The sequence below is a fragment of the Pelophylax lessonae genome (genome assembly GCF_965119305.1).
Source record: "Pelophylax lessonae genome assembly, chromosome: 2".
In the NCBI taxonomy this organism is placed as follows: Eukaryota; Metazoa; Chordata; class Amphibia; order Anura; family Ranidae; genus Pelophylax; species Pelophylax lessonae.
Window position 1 is genome coordinate 40,267,321 of NC_138769.1, and position 21,210 is coordinate 40,288,530.

The following is a 21,210-nucleotide window of genomic DNA, read 5'->3' on the forward strand; positions in this document are numbered from 1 at the left end:
ATTCTGTTTTGGGCTTTACTGAGGATTTCCTCCTTCAGTTTGAATTCTATCAGACAGCATATAATATCGTGTGGGGGACCCGTATCCCTGCCCTTTGGTCTGACAGCCCTGTGGATGTGCCCCCATATCAATCGGTGTGGTGGGAGGCCTATCCAGGAGGTTGTTAAATAGGCCTACCATGGTTGATGTGAGTCGCTCTGAGTCCACAGATTTGGGGAGTCCTCTAATTCTCAGGTTGTGCCTTCTCCCACGATTGTCTAGATCCTCCATATGGCAGTGAAGGTCACAAAGTTGTAGCTTGTGGGTGTCCACAGCGCAGTAGACTCTCTGAATTGTTGAGGGTTGGTGGGCCGTCGTGCAATTCACCTCCTGTACTCGGCCAGACAGAGCCTGGATGTCGTGCCAGAGGTCTGATATTGCAGTCGACAGTGTATCTTTAATTACCGCTGCGATGGTTCACAGGTCCATTAGGCTGAGTTGCTGTGGTGGGGGTTGTGATCCTTAGGGGAAATGCTCAAAAAGCGCGGTGTTGGGCTTGGCACCCGAGGGGAGAGAGGAGGCCTGTGACGCCGCTATATTTCTTGTTTGGGACCGGAATATTTCCGGGATATTTTGAGTCATCCTCCCGCTGGTGTCTCGGGGAGAGCGGGATCTAGTAGCTGTTGCGTGATGAGGTAGTTGTTGCGTGATGAGGTCCACATTTTTGAAAGCATGTAGGCTTGTTAGAAACCTCAGATGGAGTTAGATTGTGCCTGTTGTCTGCTGGAGCTCAAGGATTAAGCGGCCATCTTCTCTGGACATCTTCTACCAGAACAAACCGCCCCCAAATCAAAATGTTTTTCCTTTCTGCTATAAAACATATACAATAAAAAATGTTTAAAAAATCAAATTTCTTCATAAATTTTGGCCAAAACGTATTCTGCTACATGTCTTTGATTAAAAAAAAAATCCCAATCCCAGTGTACTTTAATTGGTTTGTATTAAAGTTATTGTGTCTACAAACTATGGTATATATACAGGAATTGTTGTTTTTTTAATTTTTTTTTACTAATGGCAGCGATGAGCGACTTATACCGGGACTGCGATAGTGCGGAAGGCAATCTGACACTAACTGATGCTGGGGGAAAATGACTAACTGCCGCTGACATCACTAGTGACATTAATACAGTGATCCATTATAACACTGTACACTGTCACTTTACTAATGACACTGGCTGGGAAGGGGTTAACATTAAGGGTAATCGGGTTAAATGTGTGCCTAAGTATGTGTAAAGTATGCTGCTTTTACTACTAGATCTCTCAGTTTCAGCAGGGATGAGGAACTGACAGATTGTTCCCTCATTACAGAGCTGTCTTGTTTAGCAACACAGAGCTCTGGGCTGTGATTGGACACAGCCGATCAGCAGGTACTGGCCGGCCGTAAAATCATTGGCCGGGACTTGCTGACAGGCTCCTGTTGTGTACAATCACAGTGGGTGCCAGGGGAAGGGGGGGAGATGCACAAGCGTGTGCCCTAAGCCTGACAGTAGGCAGCGATATACAGGTACATCGCTTTGCCTACAGCGGCCGTGTATGGCAAGTGGTTCAAGTTGGTTCTAGACCTCACAGCTGTGAAGGATCTTGTCCTTGTACACAGGATCTGCCTGTTTTGCAATCCATCATGTTATAGGATTGTCAACAGAAAAAATTGAAATCCGAAGGTGTAATTGGAAACAATATGCTGTCTTTTACCATGACCTCAATCTTCAAATTGAGGGCCCGCAGGAAAGTATGTTATTGAGCTACTGGGAGTTGCATGTACCTTTTCAGATCCTCCTTTACCCACAACTGTCTAGAAAAGGACAACAATAAATTTTTCCCTATGACACTGCCCATGATTTTCTCGCAAGATTTGTATATGCAGTAGAAACTTTCTTAGATTGTGAGCTCTAACGAACAGGGCCCTCTGATTCCTACTGTATTAAAGTGTATTGTATTTGTATTGTCTACACTCAAGTTGTAAAGCGCTGCATAAACTGTCCGAGCTATATAAATCCTATATAATAATAATAATAATAAAAACGATACTGGGTGCTCACTAGCCTTTCCTTAACAAAAATGTGGAGCTTTTTCCTAATGGATTGCTTGTTTCTCTAATCCAGAACATAGCTAACCTGGAGTCTGTCACTTCTTCTGATGTAGGAGGTATCTCGATGACTTATGTGTGGTGATGCTCTCCTGGCTCCTTCTGGCAGCATTGTGTCTAGATCAAGATTAAATAAAAAACTATAAAAACAGTTTATAGCTAAATTTAGCTTTTCATTTGTATTACAGCGATTCAATTGAGCTGTTAACCAGTTGTGTGGATGGATGTATTTTTTACAGACTGCAGCCTTTGGTAAAATTCCACTAGCTTGACACCCAGACCACTACTCAAGTCAACACAGATCACACGGGTCAGGATTTGTAGAGGTCTGACATGCCTCCAGGAGCTCAAATCAACAATGCCCTTACTAGTACATAAAAACCCCACTGATACATGTTTTACTTTTTACGCAGCTTGATTGAATTAGAGTAACTTTCAATTTATGATTGCTCTCCACAAGTGAATTGACCCTGCACAGTTATATGGTTGGCCCAAGATTTGCTCTGGTGAGGTTAACCCAACAATTTTGGACGCATTCACACAGTATTGCAGATTGTAGCTAAAAATGTACAACTATGACATACAAATGTCTAAAACCATCACCACCAGCAATCCCAGGCCATTTGATATTTGACATGGTATCTAACTTCACCTATTTCCGTACATGAAAAATATCTGGGCGAAATTCCCCAAAATAGATTGATTCCTTACATTCATCAAGAAGTGTGTTTTTGAAATGAATATGTTATTGTAGATGTAAATACCTTAGTTTTAATCATCGTGAAGATGAACAATGTGAAGGTGACCACAGGAAAGATGATATAAGCAGGAATCTTCCAACCTAAATGCTTTTCTAGAAAGAAAGAAAGGAAAGAAATAAAGGTAAAATTGTAACATATTTAAATACAGAAATATAAAACATATATAAATATAAATTATAAAAAATTTAAAACATCCAAAATCTTCTTAAAATGTTCATACCATACATAGGCACACTTAGATCACCCCGCGTGGCGCCAATTCCCTCTGCTTCATCAAAATTGATCAAAATACAATATAAATAGCAAACACGCTGCCAGGCAGGCAGTTCTTAAATGGAAATTATCATCTACACTAAATATGTGGAGATCTGTTATTAATGCAGCCCCATCTCTTCACAAATGTACCTATTTGAGTTACAACTGTTACAAAAAAATTGACAACATTTGAAAATCTGGGCAGCTTGGATTAAAGCATGTGGGTTAATGGTAAAGGACCAACTGAATGCACTTTTTTTGTAACATGGCCAAGTTACATACAGCCTTTAGGGCTATAGATGGCCTTCGTCCCATCCTCCACATGAGCAACTTTTGAATGGCCAAGTCTTCCTTTCCACAAACTAGAAAAATGTATTTATTTTCTATGCTTCCTCTCAAAGCAAACCTGCAGACTTGGACATAGATATTGGTGATGTGGAAGGTTAACAAAACCGGTTTCTAAATAGCCTTCCTCCACCAACAGACTAAACAGAATTTGGAAGATTCACCTTCTGTCCCATGCAATATAATGGATTTCTCTTGAGGACTTGTAAAGGTAGGATGAGAAACTCGACAAGTCACCATAGTCACATTCTTCAGATTATATCTGCTGATCACTGTCCAGGTCTTGTTAGCATACTGGAATTGGGTTTTGGTTATGTTATCTGTATGTGGAGTCCAGGAGATTTCCGCGGCTGGATATGCACCATGGGCTGTACACTCTGGAGTTCCACCGCTGTTTATTCCCAGTGTCACAGAGGGCTGAACTAAAGAGGGACAATCATGTTTCTTTCATTAAAATGAAAAATAGTGTCAAATATAACATAACATAGATGATGCAGTCTGACCATAAAATGAACACTGCATTTTTTGTATTTCGTCCTGCTTAAAAGCACAGTAGAGATCTCATTGATGTTTTGAAACTCCATCATTTTCCAAGCTTGGAGCAGATCAAAAAAGATCTATACGTTGTGCTTCAGCTGAAGTTTTTAAAAAATCCTGAACCTCCAAAATTAAGAGTTTTGGAACCAGATGTCCATTGAAGTCTTGATTTTCAACCAGACTCCAAAAAGTGTGTATTACAGAGCATCAAATGATGAATACTAGGAATCTTCTGGCTGTCCAGCCTGGTGAGAGGATGGGGCCCTAACCACTCAAAATAAATAGAAAGGTGAGACTTTGTAAAATTAGTAGTCAAGCTAAGAAGTTTTAGGCAATAGCAGAAGCAGATATAAGGCAGAAAGAGTCTTTGAAGTAGCATTGGGTTCCAGAACCCCTTTAGAATTTGGAACCACAAATTTGAACCTGGGGAACAGACTGCAACGAAAACCTGACCGGGCTCTAATGCTTCCCTCTACTAGCCTCTGCATACATTTTAACATTACAAAGAAATAAAAGAGGGAGCAGACGCCTAGTGCTATACCTCCAACACCATAACAATTTATTAAAAAGCCAAAAACATACTCACATTGTTATGGTGTTGGAGGTAATGCACTAGGCCAGTGAAGGCGAACCTTCGGCACCCCAGATGTTTAGGAACTACATTTCCCATGATCCTCAAGTACATTGCAGGGTGCATGAGCATCATAGGAAATGTAGTGCCCTCCTTTGTTTCATTGCAGTGCTTTGGAGTTTCTCCACTCAAGGAGAGCAGCATCGCCGGGAACATTGCCTTTGTACCAGTGGATGTGGGATGGAGTGAGCGCTGCGATTTGTTTTTGTTTGGAGTATATACATTTTAACATCACCACATTCACAAGTACAAAAACACAAAAGTCCCCTTATTCCCAATCCTCCAAAATTTTGAGTTTTGGAACAAGTTGTTCAGTTGAAGTTTTGACTTTGAACCTGACTCCAAAAAGTGTGTATTACAGAGCAGTAAAAAATGCTAAATTGTGCAGACTGGTTTAGGAAGGTCAGGCCATGTTCACATTTGAGTGTATTTGGTACAAGGGCATCTTTGGGGGGAGTTTGGACAGCTTGGTTGGGGTTGGCCGGGGGAAGAAGTGTCTACAGTGGGGCATGGAATCGGCTTCTGCTCAGACACAGTTTACACCATCCATGCTGGAGGTAGGCCTGCACTATGTCCTTGTCTTCAATTCGCACTTAGTAGGGCAGTGGCAGGGACCTTTTAATTCTCTTCACCAGAAATCCTTTAGGCATGTCTGTGGCAAAAGCAGTGCAGCCATTTTACAGGGCACCAGAGTGGCCCAGGGGGCAATTGCCCCCCTGCCCCCTGGTCCAGTCCTCCCCTGTCAAGAATAATATTCCAGCTGATTTGTGTGAAGGTTTCTTTGTGTTGTAAGCCACACTGCAGTATGATGGGCTGCCAATTGTCATCGACACAACAGAGCCACCTAAAACCAAACCAAGTTGGATAAATAAGCTTCATTCTCTTTGGAAGAAACATTTTTTTTTGAAAAAATATGCAACTTGTAAGTGTCGGTTAGGATTTTGAGATGAACTCACTCCTACAAAGAAGCTTGGCACCCAACTGCTCACAGCTCTGCCCTGCTTCCCTGTTGCCTGGCTATGAAGACAACCCCTGCCTGTTGACCTCAGGCTGTTTCTAGTGTAGCAGGTTTTCCAGGCATTGGGCCTGATGTGGGTCTGCCATTGTTACCGGTGACACCTTCAGCCCATTTAAGCTGAATATCCAAGTGTGAGATTGGAGACAATAACCATTTCGGCATCTTCGGTTTGTTTTGTTTATTTTATAATGGGGATGGGAGAAGGGAATGAGTGGAATACTCCTCTGGCTCAACTAGGTACAACTGGGACACTTTGCAGAAAAATGCCTGTTAGCGCTGTCTTGACGCCAGCTGAATGCCAACCAACGCTTGCTGGCGCTTGAAAAATACTGACTTGCTGAACTTGTGCTTGAACTTGAGCTTTAACACTCTGGTTAGCTCAAAAGTCCTGTAAACAGCTCCCTCCAGCCCTTCACTGACTGAGGTAGCTCTTTGTAACTGCTTGTGCTGCTGCAACTCTCAACACAGCACACTGCACGCTGTACACTTTAACTCTTCAGGGCCCACCCATTGGCGCCCCGTTTACACTTCAGGGTCCTCTCACTAGGCACCCCCTCTACACTTCAGGGTCCTCTCACTAAGCACCCCCTCTGAACTTCAGGGTCCTCTCACTAGGCACCCCCTCTACACTTCAGGGTCAACACTGGCACCCCCTTTACCGATAGCTGGCTCCTGGATTCCTTGGACCTTCACAGGAGTGGTCCCCTCTGCTAGGAAGACCCCCTGGGGCAGTTTATGGTACTCACAAACTGGGAATGCTTTCCTGAAACTGCACCCCCTCTGCTCCGCTGGTCCTCGGCACACCGGATCCTCTCTGCAGCTCAGCTCACTCCCTCCCCTCAAGCAAGCCGCCCTGGACACCCAATCCTGCTGACAGGAGGAGAGACAGCCATACTCTCCCTCCTGGGACTCTGCTTCCCGCCAAAGAAGCTGCGTCATGCCCTCCCCTCAAACTTATACCCACTCCCAGAATCCTGTGCGGCAGAATCTGCCTTTCTGGGGTAGATACAGGCCTGAGTGTGCCATTGGCTGGGTTTCTTCCACTGCCTAATAAGAACCCTCTCATGGAGTACAGTGGGGAGACTCCCCAAACTCAACAGCTACACCTGGGAGACATGACAGCCCAGCTGAAAATAATGGCCCTGCTGTTAGGCAGCTAAGGCCCACTATACTTTGCCTAGCACCTACCTTGTAGGGTGCTACACTAGATTAAGTTTTTTTTTTTTGCTGCCTGCACTGACCTTGATTATTTCTCGATAATGCTAAGCCTGCTCTTTGCCCTGACCTCACATTTTCTCTGGATGATGCTAAAGCTGGCCATACACTAGACCAGGGTGTCCAAACATTGTAAATGAAGGGCTAAGTTTACAGTCCTTCAGACTTTAGGGGGGGCAAAATGTCACCAGCTGAAGTAGAAAATACCCTGACATCAGTGGTAGTAAACACTGCTTCATCTTTGGTATTCTGGGGAAGAAAAGTGCCCTTCCGTTGGTTTTACTTGGAAGAATAGTGCCCCGTTGTTCATGTCAGTGGGAGGGATTATACCCTACTGTTGGTGTCATTGGCATAAATTGTGCCCCATTGTTAGTATCAGTGGGAATAACAATACCCCATGGTTGGTGGGAGGAATAGTGCTTCATTCTTGATGTTAGTGGGAGGGATAGTGCCTCAAGGGCCAGATAAAGGCAAGCAAAGGGCCACATCCTGCCACCAGGCTACATTTTGGAGATCACCGCACTAGAACTAGAATACTGAACAAGCCTTCTCTTTAGTACAAATTTACAAATATTGATCTTCAAATGTTGTTTGCTTTTGACATTTGATTTAGGAATTATTTTACTTTCTAAAACGAAAACCACATACTGTAAGAAGAGGTTGGCTGTTCACATGCAAAGACGTGCTCCTGTTAAAACCCGCAGAGACTTGGCGATGGTGAACCGCATGCGCGAACTCGCGCAACTGTGCACTCACGTTCGCAAGTATGCAACGTGCGATAGATGCTGGCGCCAAATGGGCTATTTAAACCCAGTCTTTGCTCATCTCCAGTGCTGCTTTGTCGTCAGCCTTGGTTACCTGTTACCTGCAAATCTGTATCCTGCTTCCAAGTTCCAGACCCGGCTTGTCCTGACCATCCTCTGCTCTCCGCCTGCACCGAACTTGGCTTGTCTTGTGACCTCCGCTTCTCGCCTGCTCCCACTGGCTCCTACATAACTGATTGGCTCCTGACCTGGCTTGTCTTACCACGCTCTTGTCTTCCCCAGATCCGTCCCTCCTGCCTAAGGAAGTTCACCCAGCTTCTCCTGTTATTCTGGCCACTGCCTCCAGCACCTGCTGCCTGCTCATCTTCCTGCTCATCAGACTTCCCTGGCGATCCCTGCCTGTGGCCACCTGTCCGCTTCCAGCAACCCTCAGGCACTCATGCTACTCTACACTCCGGTGCCTCCTGTCTGCACTATCAGGGGCCCTGAGTCAGAGGCGTAAGAGAGGCCTTCCTCACCATATCAGGCTCACCTCCATGTACGTAATACATACGTTGATAGTAATTAGTTTGTTCCAGCAACATTTCCTGGAGGAAGCTGAACAGGTCTAGCTTCTCCCCAGGCCTTGTGAGTACTACTGCAAGATCCTGGTGATTGTGTACTATTGGGATAGCTTTGCCAAGTAGTTCCTCTTATTAAAGGTCCATGCCTCCAGCCTCCCCTAGTCTCTTGTGAGAAGACTTTACTCTGAACTTAAACCACGTACTATAGTTCCTCTTCTGAGGGGTTCATGCCTCTGACTTCCCCTAGTCTCTTATGGAAGGTTCGTACTCTGAGCTTAGCAGAAGATCTGTTCCTGAAATTTGCAACATAGGGAAGCATGTCCTCTTGTTACTGTTGGTGTTTCCGGAGTATCCCATAATACCCAGCACCCCAGTCAAGTTTTTTAACAAAATCACAAAAAAAAAAAAAAAAATCCCCTAGACTTTTCTCTGTGTCATTGTGCCTGGAATGTGCTTTGTGTGTGTTGGCAGTCTCAGCATTAGTGAGGAAGAACCATGGTCATCACCGTTATCTTTTGAGCTCTGTCTGCTTACCAGAGGGGCTGCAGGTATATCTATATTGTTCTCTGCCTAACAGAGAGCAGGATCGGTTAGTGAGGTCTGCTCATTGTGCTCATTATGCAATTCATTTAGTCTAGAGAGTGTTTCACGCTGGTCCAATAGGGAGGCATGTTGAACAGTGGGAGGAAGCCTGACGAATGGGTGCTTGGGCTTTTGATACAGTCCTGATGATTGGCAGAGGGCAGGACGCCTCGGTGCATGTTGGGATACTGTATAAAAGCCAGAAGCACATGTGCTCAAGGTCTTTCATTGGAGAGCAGAGTCCTGGAGGGAGGGGGCGGCTGCCTTCTCCTCTGTAGAGTTGCCAAGCAGCCTCAGGAAGTCGTTCTGAGGGCCGGAAGAGTAGCAGAGAGGTGCTGAACCCAGAGGTCCAGGGGAGCTGACTGAGAGGGGAGACACTGGAGGTCCTGTTTCTGCAGTATCGTGAGTACAGGAACTTATGTCAAGGGCCACTCCTAAACCTTGTGGACAGCCTTTCCAGAAGAGTTGAAGCTGTTATACCTGCAAAGGGTTGGCACACTCAATATTAAACTCTACGAACTATGACTGGGATTCCATTAACATTCATGTGCGTGTAAAGGCAGGCGCCCAAATACTTTTGGTAATATAGTGTATGTGGTTAGTTCTCCAAGATGTTTGGAACGACCTACCTGCCGAGTTCCTTCAAAACTGTGTGCAAGTGTACCTAGAAGAACTGATGCTGGTTTGAAGGCAAAGGTTGGTCACGCCAAATATTGATGTGATTTGGATTTCTCTTCTGTTTACTGTATACACTTCCCATTTTGTTAATTGATAAAACTAAACCGTTAACAACTCTTCTATTTCCGAAAGCTTTCTTCATTTACTGCATTTTTTCACACCTACCCAAATCTTTTGTACATACTGTCATACACAAATATTTTATATATGTATATATATATATATATATATATATATATATATATATATATATATAGTATATAGACTGTATAGTAAGTAATAAAGTCTGCTATACAGGCATGATTTTTTGAAATGCAATATGCCAAAAACAACAATAATTCTACGTACCGAAAACTTTTAAAGTAATCTCATTAAAGAATGTGGTGAAAGCATTTACAATTTCACATCTGTAGGTTCCTTCATCAGATAATTTGATATTATTGATTGTCAGGGATTGATTATTTAGTTCCATTCTCGCCTTGGTGTTGCATTGATTTGCTACCTGCGCTTCTTGTTTATTCATCGATGCCTTACAGGTAGAATTGTACAGATCGATCTTCCAGGTAATTTGTAGGAAGGTTTCTCCAGGGTCATGGCTGCACTCCAGTACGACAGAACCGCCGTATCGCCCAGACACAATTGAGGAACCTGAAAGTCAAACTAAGATGGATGAATATTTTATTTTAAAGTGTGTTTAGCATTTGTAGGCTTTAGTGTGCAATTTATAAGCCCTTTAGCTTTATCCCAATCAGATTTACTCCAAGCAGGCTCAGCCAGGGAGCATCAAATAAGGTCTTGATGGCTCCTACAAAAAATACATTTCCCTGATTTGTTGGTAAGGGGCTGGATTGAACAACATTCCCCAATGTTTGTATTCACTGTTTCTTTCAAAGGGAATCGCAACTCATTAAAGAGGAGTTCCACCCAAAAGTGGAACTTCCTTGCCCCCTCCAGTGCCACATTTGGCACCATTCAGGGGGGATGGATACCCATTTTTGACAGGTACCCTTCCCTACTTCCGGGAGACAGCACCGCATCGCTTTCTCTCGGAAATTTGGCCCCCCTCCTTCTTCCTCCGCCGCTGTGGCAATTAGTAAGTGTAGCGCGCTTTGCACATGCAAAGTAGGGAATCGGCTGTGAAGCCGGAGGGCTTCACTGCCGGGCTCCCTTAGCTTGAATGGCGAATCCGAAAATCAGCTTTGGGTGCCAACATAGCGGAAACAGGCCAAACAGGCAGGAGGTGCAAAAGGAGCCCCCCTAATCTGGCACTCCTGAGGGTAGTCACAGAGTGTATAAAGGAATGGAGTGGCACTTGTCTAGTAGTTGCAGATAGTACTGGATCTGTGTTTATACAAGATACATAGAGCAGAGGACTGAGGATTAAAGAGTAGGATCCAAGCGCAAGAACAATGTGGTTCAGGTTTTATTGTCAAAGCCTAAATTGAACAAGCTGAAGTTAGAAGCTGCACGAGATTCCGAGTGCTCCACAGGGCCGTAGATAAGGGGGTGGGTTTGGGGTGTTCAAACCCCCCCCCCCCCCCAGAGCATCCTGCCAAAACTGAAAAGCGTCTCTGCCCTGCTGCCTCTCGCAGTGCCAGCGCCGCTACAACAGGCAGCAAAGCAGTCGGTATGGTGAGCGGAGTGGATGCAGCAGGTCGGGACCGGTGTAAAATGAAAAGCGTCTCTGCCCTGCTGCCTCTCATGGCGCCAGTGCCACTACAACAGGCAGCACAGCAGTCAGTATGGTGAGTGGCGTGGATGCAGCAGGTCGGGACCAATGTAAGGCACACTGGCACAGGCACTCACGTCACTCTGTTACGGCCAGGTTGTGCTGGGTTACCGGCTAACAGATCATAGGCACAGTAAGAGCAGGCGGCACCTGTAGTCCCGCCCATCGTGACCGACTGCCTCTACACTTTGTAAATCCCACCTTGGACTTGTCTTCGCATTTAGCGGAGAACACGCAAGGTAGCAGTGCTGCTGCTGAGAAGCTGAGCCTCCCTCTTTCCCTTTCAGCTTGCTGCCTGAGAGACTGACATCACATACCACTTACCGCTGCTGTCCTGCCATAGGGGTAAGCGAGTCTGTGGCAACTGGCAAAGTTTTTCACTAAACACTGGGATAGTGGGTTACCATTTTCCACTGCTAGTTTGGTACTGACAGTCCAGCCTGGCTCTGTCAACCATGTGGTGGTGCTGACTGCAGAGCTAGAGGGCTGAGGGTTTACTAGGCACAACATGGCAGCCAGAGCCAGGCTGGACTGTTTGCTAGCCTCAGTGCTCTGGCCCTTTTTTGATTGTGTGATAAAGGCAATAATAAGCCCCGGTTCACACTAGAATGTGATGCAGAAAACCTGCAATGTGTGTCCTGCACAAGGCTGCCTTTAACGTAGGGCAAAAGGGAAAGCTGCCCTGGACTCTGCTAATGAGGCAGAGTTGGACTTGAGCTGTCTGGCGGCAGGGCAGGCCTGGGAGGATGCGTGCCTGACTCTCTCTAACCTCATCTTAAATCTCCCAGCTTGGTGCTCCGTCATCTCTCCCAAGTCCCAACCAACCACTGCCTGACATGTTCTCCTTATCCGCCTAATAAATGATCACTCGGCCCACTAACAACCAGAGCTGTGATCAGCCCATGCTGAAAGTCTGGGACCTGTCCTCATTGTCCGTGTCACACAGTAAGTAAATGATGTGTGGTGTGGGGGCACTGACAGCACCTTTTATGGTGATCAGAAAGGATCATGGTGAGTGTTCAGCAGACAATGTACAGGGATAGGAGATTAGACAGTACATGGAGCAGTGCAGCCTCTGACCATCTCCTGTACTATGTCTGCAGTCTCTGACCATCTCCTGTACTATGTCTGCAGTCTCTGACCATCTCCTGTACTATGTCTGCAGTCTCTGACCATCTCCTGCAGTACGTCTGCAGTCTCTGACCCTCTCTTCCAGTATGTCTGCAGTCTCTGACCATCTCCTGTAGTACGCCTGCAGTCTCTGACCATCTCCTGTAGTATGTCTGCAGTCTCTGACCATTTCCTGCAGTATGTCTGCAGTCTCTGACCCTCTCTTCCAGTATGTCTGCAGTCTTTGTCCATCTCCTGTAGTACGCCTGCAGTCTCTGACCATCTCCTGCAGTACGTCTGCAGTCTTTGACCCTCTCTTCCAGTACGCCTGCAGTCTCTGACCATCTCCTGTAGTACGTCTGCAGTCTCTGACCATCTCCTGTACTATGTCTGTGGGTTTCACACACTACAATCACACACTATTCAATTCCTTTACAAATATTTCCAACACATCTTTATCATATTTTATATATTTTTTATTGATTATATATATGTACATTCATATACAGTATATACATATCTTACTTGCACTTTTTTATATATCTATTATATGTATATGCACATATATATATTTTTCATTATCTATACATGTTTGTTCACAGTATTTTTCATTTACCATTTCTCATACAAATGAGAATTTTTGTCACACTTACATTTATAGCGCATTCTTTGCACATTTATATGTGTATATTTATGTTTATACTCATTTGTTTATTTATTTTCAACATATACTGGGGGGGAGTTCATTGTTGGACACTCTTCATATGTCTGTGATTTTATAAGAAAGTTTTTCCTGTTATGGACATACTGTGTGTGTTTTCTTGTTTTGTCTTTAGATATTAGTGGGTTTGAGGTGACTGATCCGCAGGTGCTAGACGTTTTAACATCAGATTCTGGGTGTGTTTGATCATTTCCTTGAATTTTGTTTCAGCTGATATGTTGCCTGTCTATTTATGCAGCTCTCTCACCTTTTTCCCACTATTGGTTATGAGTAAGCGATCTAAAGAGTCGTGAAACGCGTCAACCTGTCCCATGTCTGTATGATGCACTGTATGTATTCAAGTTCTATGGGGAATTAAACACTTCCATTTTCATCTTCTCCTGAGTGCGGTCAAACTTTCTCTTTGATTACTTGACTACTGGATGGCGGATCCGACCTGCACCGGAGTGCTTTGCCTCACCTGAGCGGCTTTTTTTCTGTTACTAAAATTGTTTATCAGTGGTGTACCCCAAGGTTCAGTGTTGGAACCCTTACTTTTTATTATCTTTATAAATGATATAGGGTCTGGGATTAAAAGTACCATTTCAGTCTTTGCAGATGGCACCAAGCTATGCAGTGGAATAACGTCCTTGCAGGATGTCTCCAACTTACAAGCCAACCTCAATGCACTGTTTCTTTGGGCAACTATGTGGCAAATGAGGTTTAATGTTAATAAATGTAAAGTTATGCACTTGGGGGCTAAGAATATGCATACATCATACATACAAGGTGGAGTAGAACTGGGGGAATCCATAGCGGAGAAGGATCTGGGTGTTCTGGTAGATCCTAAGCTTAATAATAGCATGCAATGCCAAGCTGCTGTTTCCAAAGCAAGCAAAGTCCCTTTCTTGTATTAACAGAGGCATGGACTCCAGAGAGAGAGATCATTTTGCCCCTGTACAAATCATTAGTAAGACCTCATCTGGAATATGCAGTTCAGGTTTGGGCAACAGTTCTCCAAAATGAGAACAGCAACCAAACTCATAAGAGGCATGGAGGGGCTCAGCTATGAGAAAAGATTGGAGGAACTGAATTTATTCTCTCTTGAGAAGAGGAGATAAGGGGGGGGGGGGGGATATGATCAACATGTATAAATACATAAGGGGTCCATATAGTGAACTTGGTGGTGAGTTATTCACTTTAAGGTCATCACAGAGGGGGCACTCTTTACGTCTAGAGGAAAATAAATTTTGTCTCTAAATCCGGAAAGGTTTTTTCACAGCAAGAGCTATGAAAATGTGGAATAGACTCCCTCCAGAGGTGGTTCTGGCCAGCTCAGTAGATTGCTTTAAAAAAGGCCTGGATTCTTTCGTACGTGTACCTAATAAAACTGGGCACTAGGGCCTACCTAGAGCATTTGGCACCAGGGGCGGATCCTATATCTGGCACCCCCCCAAGGCAGGCAGGTGACTCACCGCACATCAACGTGTCATCACTGCAGCCCGGAACACAAAATAATCCTCCTCCCTATGCTCCCCCCCGTGGCCAGGCCCCTCCTCCTCTGTAAAAATGTCACAGACTGACCTGAGGCGCTAGACAGAAAATAGGTGTAACTGGCAGTGACACACTTACTATGTGCTACTTCCAGTGGCGTCACTAGGGTTGGTGTCACCTGGTGCAGTAATACATGGTGTCACCCCCCCCCCCCCCCCAAAAAAAAAATATTTTCCTGTTTTCTGAAAGTGCGCCAAAGATGCAGCATGCTGGACTTTTGGTGCGCTTTCAGAAAATGCAGAAAAAAACGTGCAACCTAATAGAAATCTATAGGACTGTAAAATGTAGGAAGACCCCCTTTACATTACACAGCCCCTGTACCTCTGGACCCTTTTACATTACACAGCCCCTGTACCTCTGGACCCCTTTACATTACACAGCCCCCGTACTTCTGGACCCCTTCACATTACACAGCCCCTCTACCTCTAGACCCCTTCACATTATACAGCCCCCATACCTCTGGACTCCTTTACAATTCACAGGCGCTGCACCTCTGGACCCCTTTACAATTCACAGCCGCTGCACCTCTGAACCCCTTTACAGTTCACAGCCCCCGTACCTCTGGAGCCCTTTACATTACACAACCACCTCACACCTATTGACCCCTTTACATTACACAGCCCCCCCACACCTCAGGACCCCTTTACATTACACCCCTCCACATCTATCGCTTCCTTTACATTACACAGCCCCCCCCACACCTCTGGACCCCTTTACATTTCACAGCCCCCCCACACCTCTGGACCCCTTTACATTAAACAGCCAGACCCCCACAACTCTTAACCCTTTTACATTACACAGCCCCCATAGGCCCCTTTACAATACACAGCCCCCCATGGGCCCTTTACAAAACACAGACCCCCCCATGGGCCCCTTTACAATTCACAGCCCCCCATTGGCCCCTTTACATTCACAGCCCCCCCCCCCATAAACCCATTTACATTACACAGCTCTCCTTACACCTCTGAACCATTTTACATTACACAGCTCCCCCCATGGACCCCTTCACATTATCCAGCCCCTCCTATGGACCACTTTACATTATACAGCCCCCCATGGAACCCTTTACATTATACAGCCTCTCCCCATGGAACCCTTTACATTATACAGCCCCCCCCCCATGGAACTCTTTACATTATACAGCCCCCCAATGGAACCCTTTACAATATACAGCCCCCCCCAATGGAACCCTTTACATTACATAGCCCCCGCCCCCCATGGGACCCTTTACATTATGCAGCCCCCCCAATGGAACCCCTTTACGTTACACAGCCCCTGCCCTCCCCCCCACATGGAACCCTTTACATTATACAGCCCCCCCAATGGAACCCTTTACATTACACAGCCCCCGCCCCCCCATGGAACGCTTTATATTATACAGCCCCCCATGGAACCCTTTACATTATACAGCCCCCATCCCCAGTGGAACCCTTTACATTACATAGCCCCCACCCCCAGTGAAACCCTTTACATTACACAGCCCCCACCCCCAGTGGAACCCTATACATTAAACAGCCCATCCCTCCCATGGAACCCTTTCCATTATACAGCCCCCCCCCCATAGAACCCTTTAAATTATACAGCCCCCCCCCCATGGAAACCTTTACATTACACAGGGTATATGATTGTGTTTTATTTTTGCTTTTTGTTTTTTATTGGTTGAGCCAGATGGACCTGTGTCTTTTTTCAACCTGACTAACTATGTAAAAAAAGATTGTTTTTACAGGAGCAGTGATTTTAATGATGCTTGGAAGTGAAACAATAAAAATACCTTTAAATATCGTGCCTGGGAGTCCCCTTAGTCTGCCTATAAAGTGGCAAATCTGTACCGTGTAAAGAACCTGCTGCAGCAAAACTGACATATATAAAGAAAAAAAAAAAGAAAAAATGACATTTAAATTGTCGGCAATACAAAAATGTTTAAAAAAAAAAAAAAACAATGTGGGGGTCCCGCCCCAAAATCTATACCAGACCCTTATCCAAGCATACAGCCCGGCAGGCCAGGAAAGAGGGGGGGGGGGTACGAGCGAGTGCCCCCTGCTGAACTATACCAGGCCACATGCCCTCAACATAGGGGAAGTGTTTTGGGGTGGGGGGCAACATGGGGACAAGAACCTCTTCCTGCCAACCCTGGCCTGTGATTGTGGGGGTCTGCAGGTAAGGCCCCCAGATCCCGGTTCCCCCCCTATGTGAATGAGTATGGGGTACATTGTACCCCTACCTATTCACCCAAAAAAGTGTCAAAAATAAAAATAGGAGGCAGTTTTTGACAATGCCTTTCTTAAAAAAATACAAAAAAACAATGTCCCCCCTGTAGATCCATCGTCAACCACTATGCGCACCGCATTGCTGGACTAAAAAAAAAAAAAAAAAGGCTCCACCCATGATGAAGGGTCACTGCCCTTTGACAGTTCCTAAATAAGTAAGGTGGCACCGTTCCCCTTGTGATGTCACTGACTAGTGCATGCTGGGCAGTTAGCCTTCGCTGCGGGCGGATTATTATTTTTTTTTCTTTTTAGTCTGGCAGTGTGGTATTACAGATGTAGCACCCTACAAGGTAGGTGCTAGGTAAAAGTATAGTGGGCCTTGGCTGCTTATCAGCAGGGCCATAATTTTCAGCTGGTCTGTCATGGTTCCCTGGTGTGGCTGTTGAGAATGGGGAGTCTGCCCACTGTGCTCAATGAGGGCTCTCATTGGGCAGTGGAGGAAACACAGCCAATGGCTCACCCAGGCTTGTATCTACCCCAGAAAGGCAGATTCTGCTGCACAGCATTTTGGGAGGGGGCATAAGTTTGAGGGGAGCACATGACGTAGCGTCTTTGGTGGGAAGTAGAGTCCCAGGAGGGAGGGTATTGCTGTTTCTCCTCCTGTCAAGAGGAATTGGGTGTCCCAGATGGCTTGCCTGAGGTGACAGAGGGCTGAGCTGAGCTGCAGAGAGGATCCAGTGTGCTGTGGACCAGCAGAGCTAAGAGGGGTCGAGTTTCAGGAAAGCATTCCCAGTCATGAGTACTGCAAACTGCCCCTGGGGGTCTGCCTAGTGAGAGGGAACCACTCCAGAGAAGGTCAGAGGAATCCAGGAGCTATGCTAGCCGGTGCAGGAGCAGAGTAAAGGGGGTGCCAGTGTTGACCCTGAAGAGTAAAGGGAGTGCCAGTGGGTGGGCCCTGAAGTATTCAGTGTACAGTGAAGTGTACAGGGTGCAGTGTACATTGTTGAGAGTTGCAGCAGCAGCAGTGTTTAAAAGGCTACCTCAGTCAGGGAGGACTGGAGGGAGCAGTTTCAAAGACTTTTGAGCTAACCAGAGTGTCAGAAGTCAGTCTTCAGGAAAGCCAAGGACTTTTGAGCTGATCAGAGTGTCAGAAGTCAAGTTTTAATATAGTGCAGAAAGTCAGTGATTTTAAGCGCCAGCAAGCGTTGGTCGGCATCCAGCCAGCGTCAAGTCAGCGCTGAAAGGCATTTTTCTCAAGTTGTCCCAATTTGTACCTAGTTGAGCCAGAGGAGTATCCCACTCATTCCCTTCTCCCATCCCCATATAAAATAAACAAAGCAAACCAAAGATGCCGGACTGTTCTTTGACTCAGATCGCACACTTGGGCAATCAGCTTAAATGTGCTGTTGGTGTTACCGGTGACCATGGCAGACCCACATCAGGCCCAATGCCTGTAAATATTGCTACACAGACATTTACAAATATGGGATATGTGATCAATATACATTATTTTTGTAGAAGAAATGTCTTGAAATTCTCTCTGGCCCTGAAGAAGCCTCCGGCGAAACACGTTGGCTTTTTGAGGACCTACAGACTATATTCGTTGTGAGACATAATTGTTACAAATTTGGCATCTTGTAACAATGATTCCTTAGAGAACACGATTATTTTATGTGTGAATTTCATATGCATACATACAGTGCCTTGCGAAAGTATTCGCCCCCCTTGAACTTTGCGACCTTTTGCACATTTCAGGCTTCAAACATAAAGATATAAAATTTAAATTTTTTGTGAAGAATCAACAACAAGTGGGACACAATCATGAAGTTGAACACGATTTATTGGATATTTCAAACTTTGTTAACAAATAAAAAACTGAAAAATTGGGCGTGCAAAATTAGTCAGCCCCTTTACTTTCAGTGCAGCAAACTCTCTCCAGAAGTTCAGTGAGGATCTCTGAATGATCCAATGTTGACCTAAATGACTAATGATGATAAATAGAATCCACCTGTGTGTAATCAAGTCTCCGTATAAATGCACCTGCACTGTGATAGTCTCAGAGGTCCGTTTAAAGCGCAGAGAGCATCATGAAGAACAAGGAACACACCAGGCAGGTCCGAGATACTGTTGTGGAGAAGTTTAAAGCCAGATTTGGATACAAAAATATTTCCCAAGCTTTAAACATCCCAAGGAGCACTGTGCAAGCGATAATATTGAAATGGAAGGAGTATCAGACCACTGCAAATCTACGAAGACCTGGCCGTCCCTCTAAACTTTCAGCTCATACAAGGAGAAGACTGATCAGAGATGCAGCCAAGAGGCCCATGATCACTCTGGATGAACTGCAGAGATCTACAGCTGAGGTGGGAGACTCTGTCCATAGGACAACAATCAGTCGTATACTGCACAAATCTGGCCTTTATGGAAGAGTAGCCAGAAGAAAGCCATTTCTTAAAGATATCCATAAAAAGTGTTGTTTAAAGTTTTCCACAAGCCACCTGGGAGACACCAAACATGTGGAAGAAGGTGCTCTGGTCAGATGAAACCAAAATCGAACTTTTTGACAACAATGCAAAACGTTATGTTTGGCGTAAAAGCAACACAGCTCATCACCCTGAACACACCATCCCCACTGTCAAACATGGCGGTGGCAGCATCATGGTTTGGGCCTGCTTTTCTTCAGCAGGGACAGGGAAGATGGTTAAAATTGATGGGAAGATGGATGGAGCCAAATACAGGACCATTCTGGAAGAAAACCTGATGGAGTCTGCAAAAGACCTGAGACTGGGACGGAGATTTGTCTTCCAACAAGACAATGATCCAAAACATAAAGCAAAATCTACAATGGAATGGTTCACAAATAAACATATCCAGGTGTTAGAATGGCCAAGTCAAAGTCCAGACCTGAATCAAATCGAGAATCTGTGGAAAGAACTGAAAACTGCTGTTCACAAACACTCTCCATCCAACCTCACTGACCTCGAGCTGTTTTGCAAGGAGGAATGGGCAAAAATTTCAGTCTCTCGATGTGCAAAACTGATAGAGACATACCCCAAGCGACTTACAGCTGTAATCGCAGCAAAAGGTGGCACTACAAAGTATTAACTTAAGGGGGCTGAATAATTTTGCATGCCCAATTTTTCAGTTTTTTATTTGTTAAAAAAGTTTGAAATATCCAATAAATTCCACTTTATGATTGTGTCCCACTTGTTGTTGATTCTTCACAAAAAATTACAGTTTTATATCTTTATGTTTGAAGCCTGAAATGTGGCAAAAGGTCGAAAAGTTCAAGGGGGCCGAATACTTTCGCAAGGCACTGTATTTCTCTTTTATTTTTATGATTTAATAAAAATTGGTTTTATTGGTAAATTGTTGCATTTGTCATCATCCCTTCTTCATTGGCCTTTAAAATCCCACCCCTTTTCTTTTTTTTTTTTTGATTATTGTTCATTATTGGGATGTTGGCCTTGATTTCACTGTAATTTGCTATGTAAATTAAACAGTGTGTATTTAGTTAACACTTTAAGCCATGGGTGTTCAACCTGTGGCCCTCCAGCTGTTGCAGAACTTCAAGTCCCATCTGACATTGCCCGGTTAACTCTCAAAGGCAGAGGCATGATGAGACTTGTAGTTCTGCAACAGCTGGAGGGCCACAGGTTGAGCAGCCAAGCTTTAAGCAAATCAGAATTTTTTTTTTTGGTGAATCCCTTGCAAAGTTTTTGCCTTGGGATCCTATCACTAACATTCCCTTTTGTTTCAGGTTGACAGCACTAAGCCAATACTTGCAAATTAGCAGCAGCGTTGTCAGCCTGCCATGCAAGCTTCTTGGGTTGGCCATAGGGCTGCAGGACAAATGAGGCCTGTGCATTGCAGGCAGACAGCGCTGCTGCTAACCGCGAGGCAGAACCTTAGCGTTGTTAGCCTGAAACAGGAAGTTCAGATACTGCCCCGGATCCCCAGGTAAGAAACTTTGCAATATTACAATATCACAAATAACAATTTTCTTTAAAAAAAATTCTGTTTACATTGAGGCATGATCCTAAATATATTGAAAAACTGATTTTGGGTTTACATACAGTACACAATAAGAGACGACCGGATACATTTACAAGTGACTCCCCTTAGATACGGTAATTATTCTTTGCACATGCAATCATTTTCTACAGCCATTTCTACGGTCTTCCATAATAACCAGTTAGCTTTGGCTTTCCATTAGGAAAATCAGACTTAACTTCTTCCACCTCATTCAGTAAAGGTCTTACCTGAACAGAAGGTTCCCCAAAGCATTAAGATCAGATCAAGCAGAAAGCAGATTGATTGTAGATCATGCATGACAAATAATATCTGAGACAAGGTAACAGTTTAGTTTTGCTTTTGCAGAGTTTTATGAGATCTGATGAGACTTCCTGAATGACTTTTCCTGTTGTGGTTACAAG

The 21,210-nt window shown here is 44.8% G+C and overlaps 1 protein-coding gene across 2 annotated transcripts in view; it reads right to left on the reverse strand.

Annotated features, from left to right (window-relative positions):
* LOC309548611 (cell surface glycoprotein CD200 receptor 1-B-like) overlaps window positions 1-21,148 on the reverse strand; it is a 40,368-nt gene extending 19,220 nt beyond the window's left edge. For both annotated transcript variants that reach the window (XM_082248587.1, XM_082248588.1), the window contains exons 1-5: window positions 21,037-21,148; window positions 9,823-10,122; window positions 3,651-3,908; window positions 2,890-2,978; window positions 2,154-2,242 (exon numbers count right to left, since the gene is read on the reverse strand). In XM_082248587.1, coding sequence (XP_082104713.1) covers window positions 2,198-2,242; window positions 2,890-2,978; window positions 3,651-3,908; window positions 9,823-10,122; window positions 21,037-21,106 — 762 coding nt within the window. In that variant the 5' untranslated portion in view covers window positions 21,107-21,148 and the 3' untranslated portion in view covers window positions 2,154-2,197. The remainder of the gene's footprint in view (window positions 1-2,153; window positions 2,243-2,889; window positions 2,979-3,650; window positions 3,909-9,822; window positions 10,123-21,036) is intronic.
* Between the last annotated feature and the right edge of the window lie 62 nt (window positions 21,149-21,210).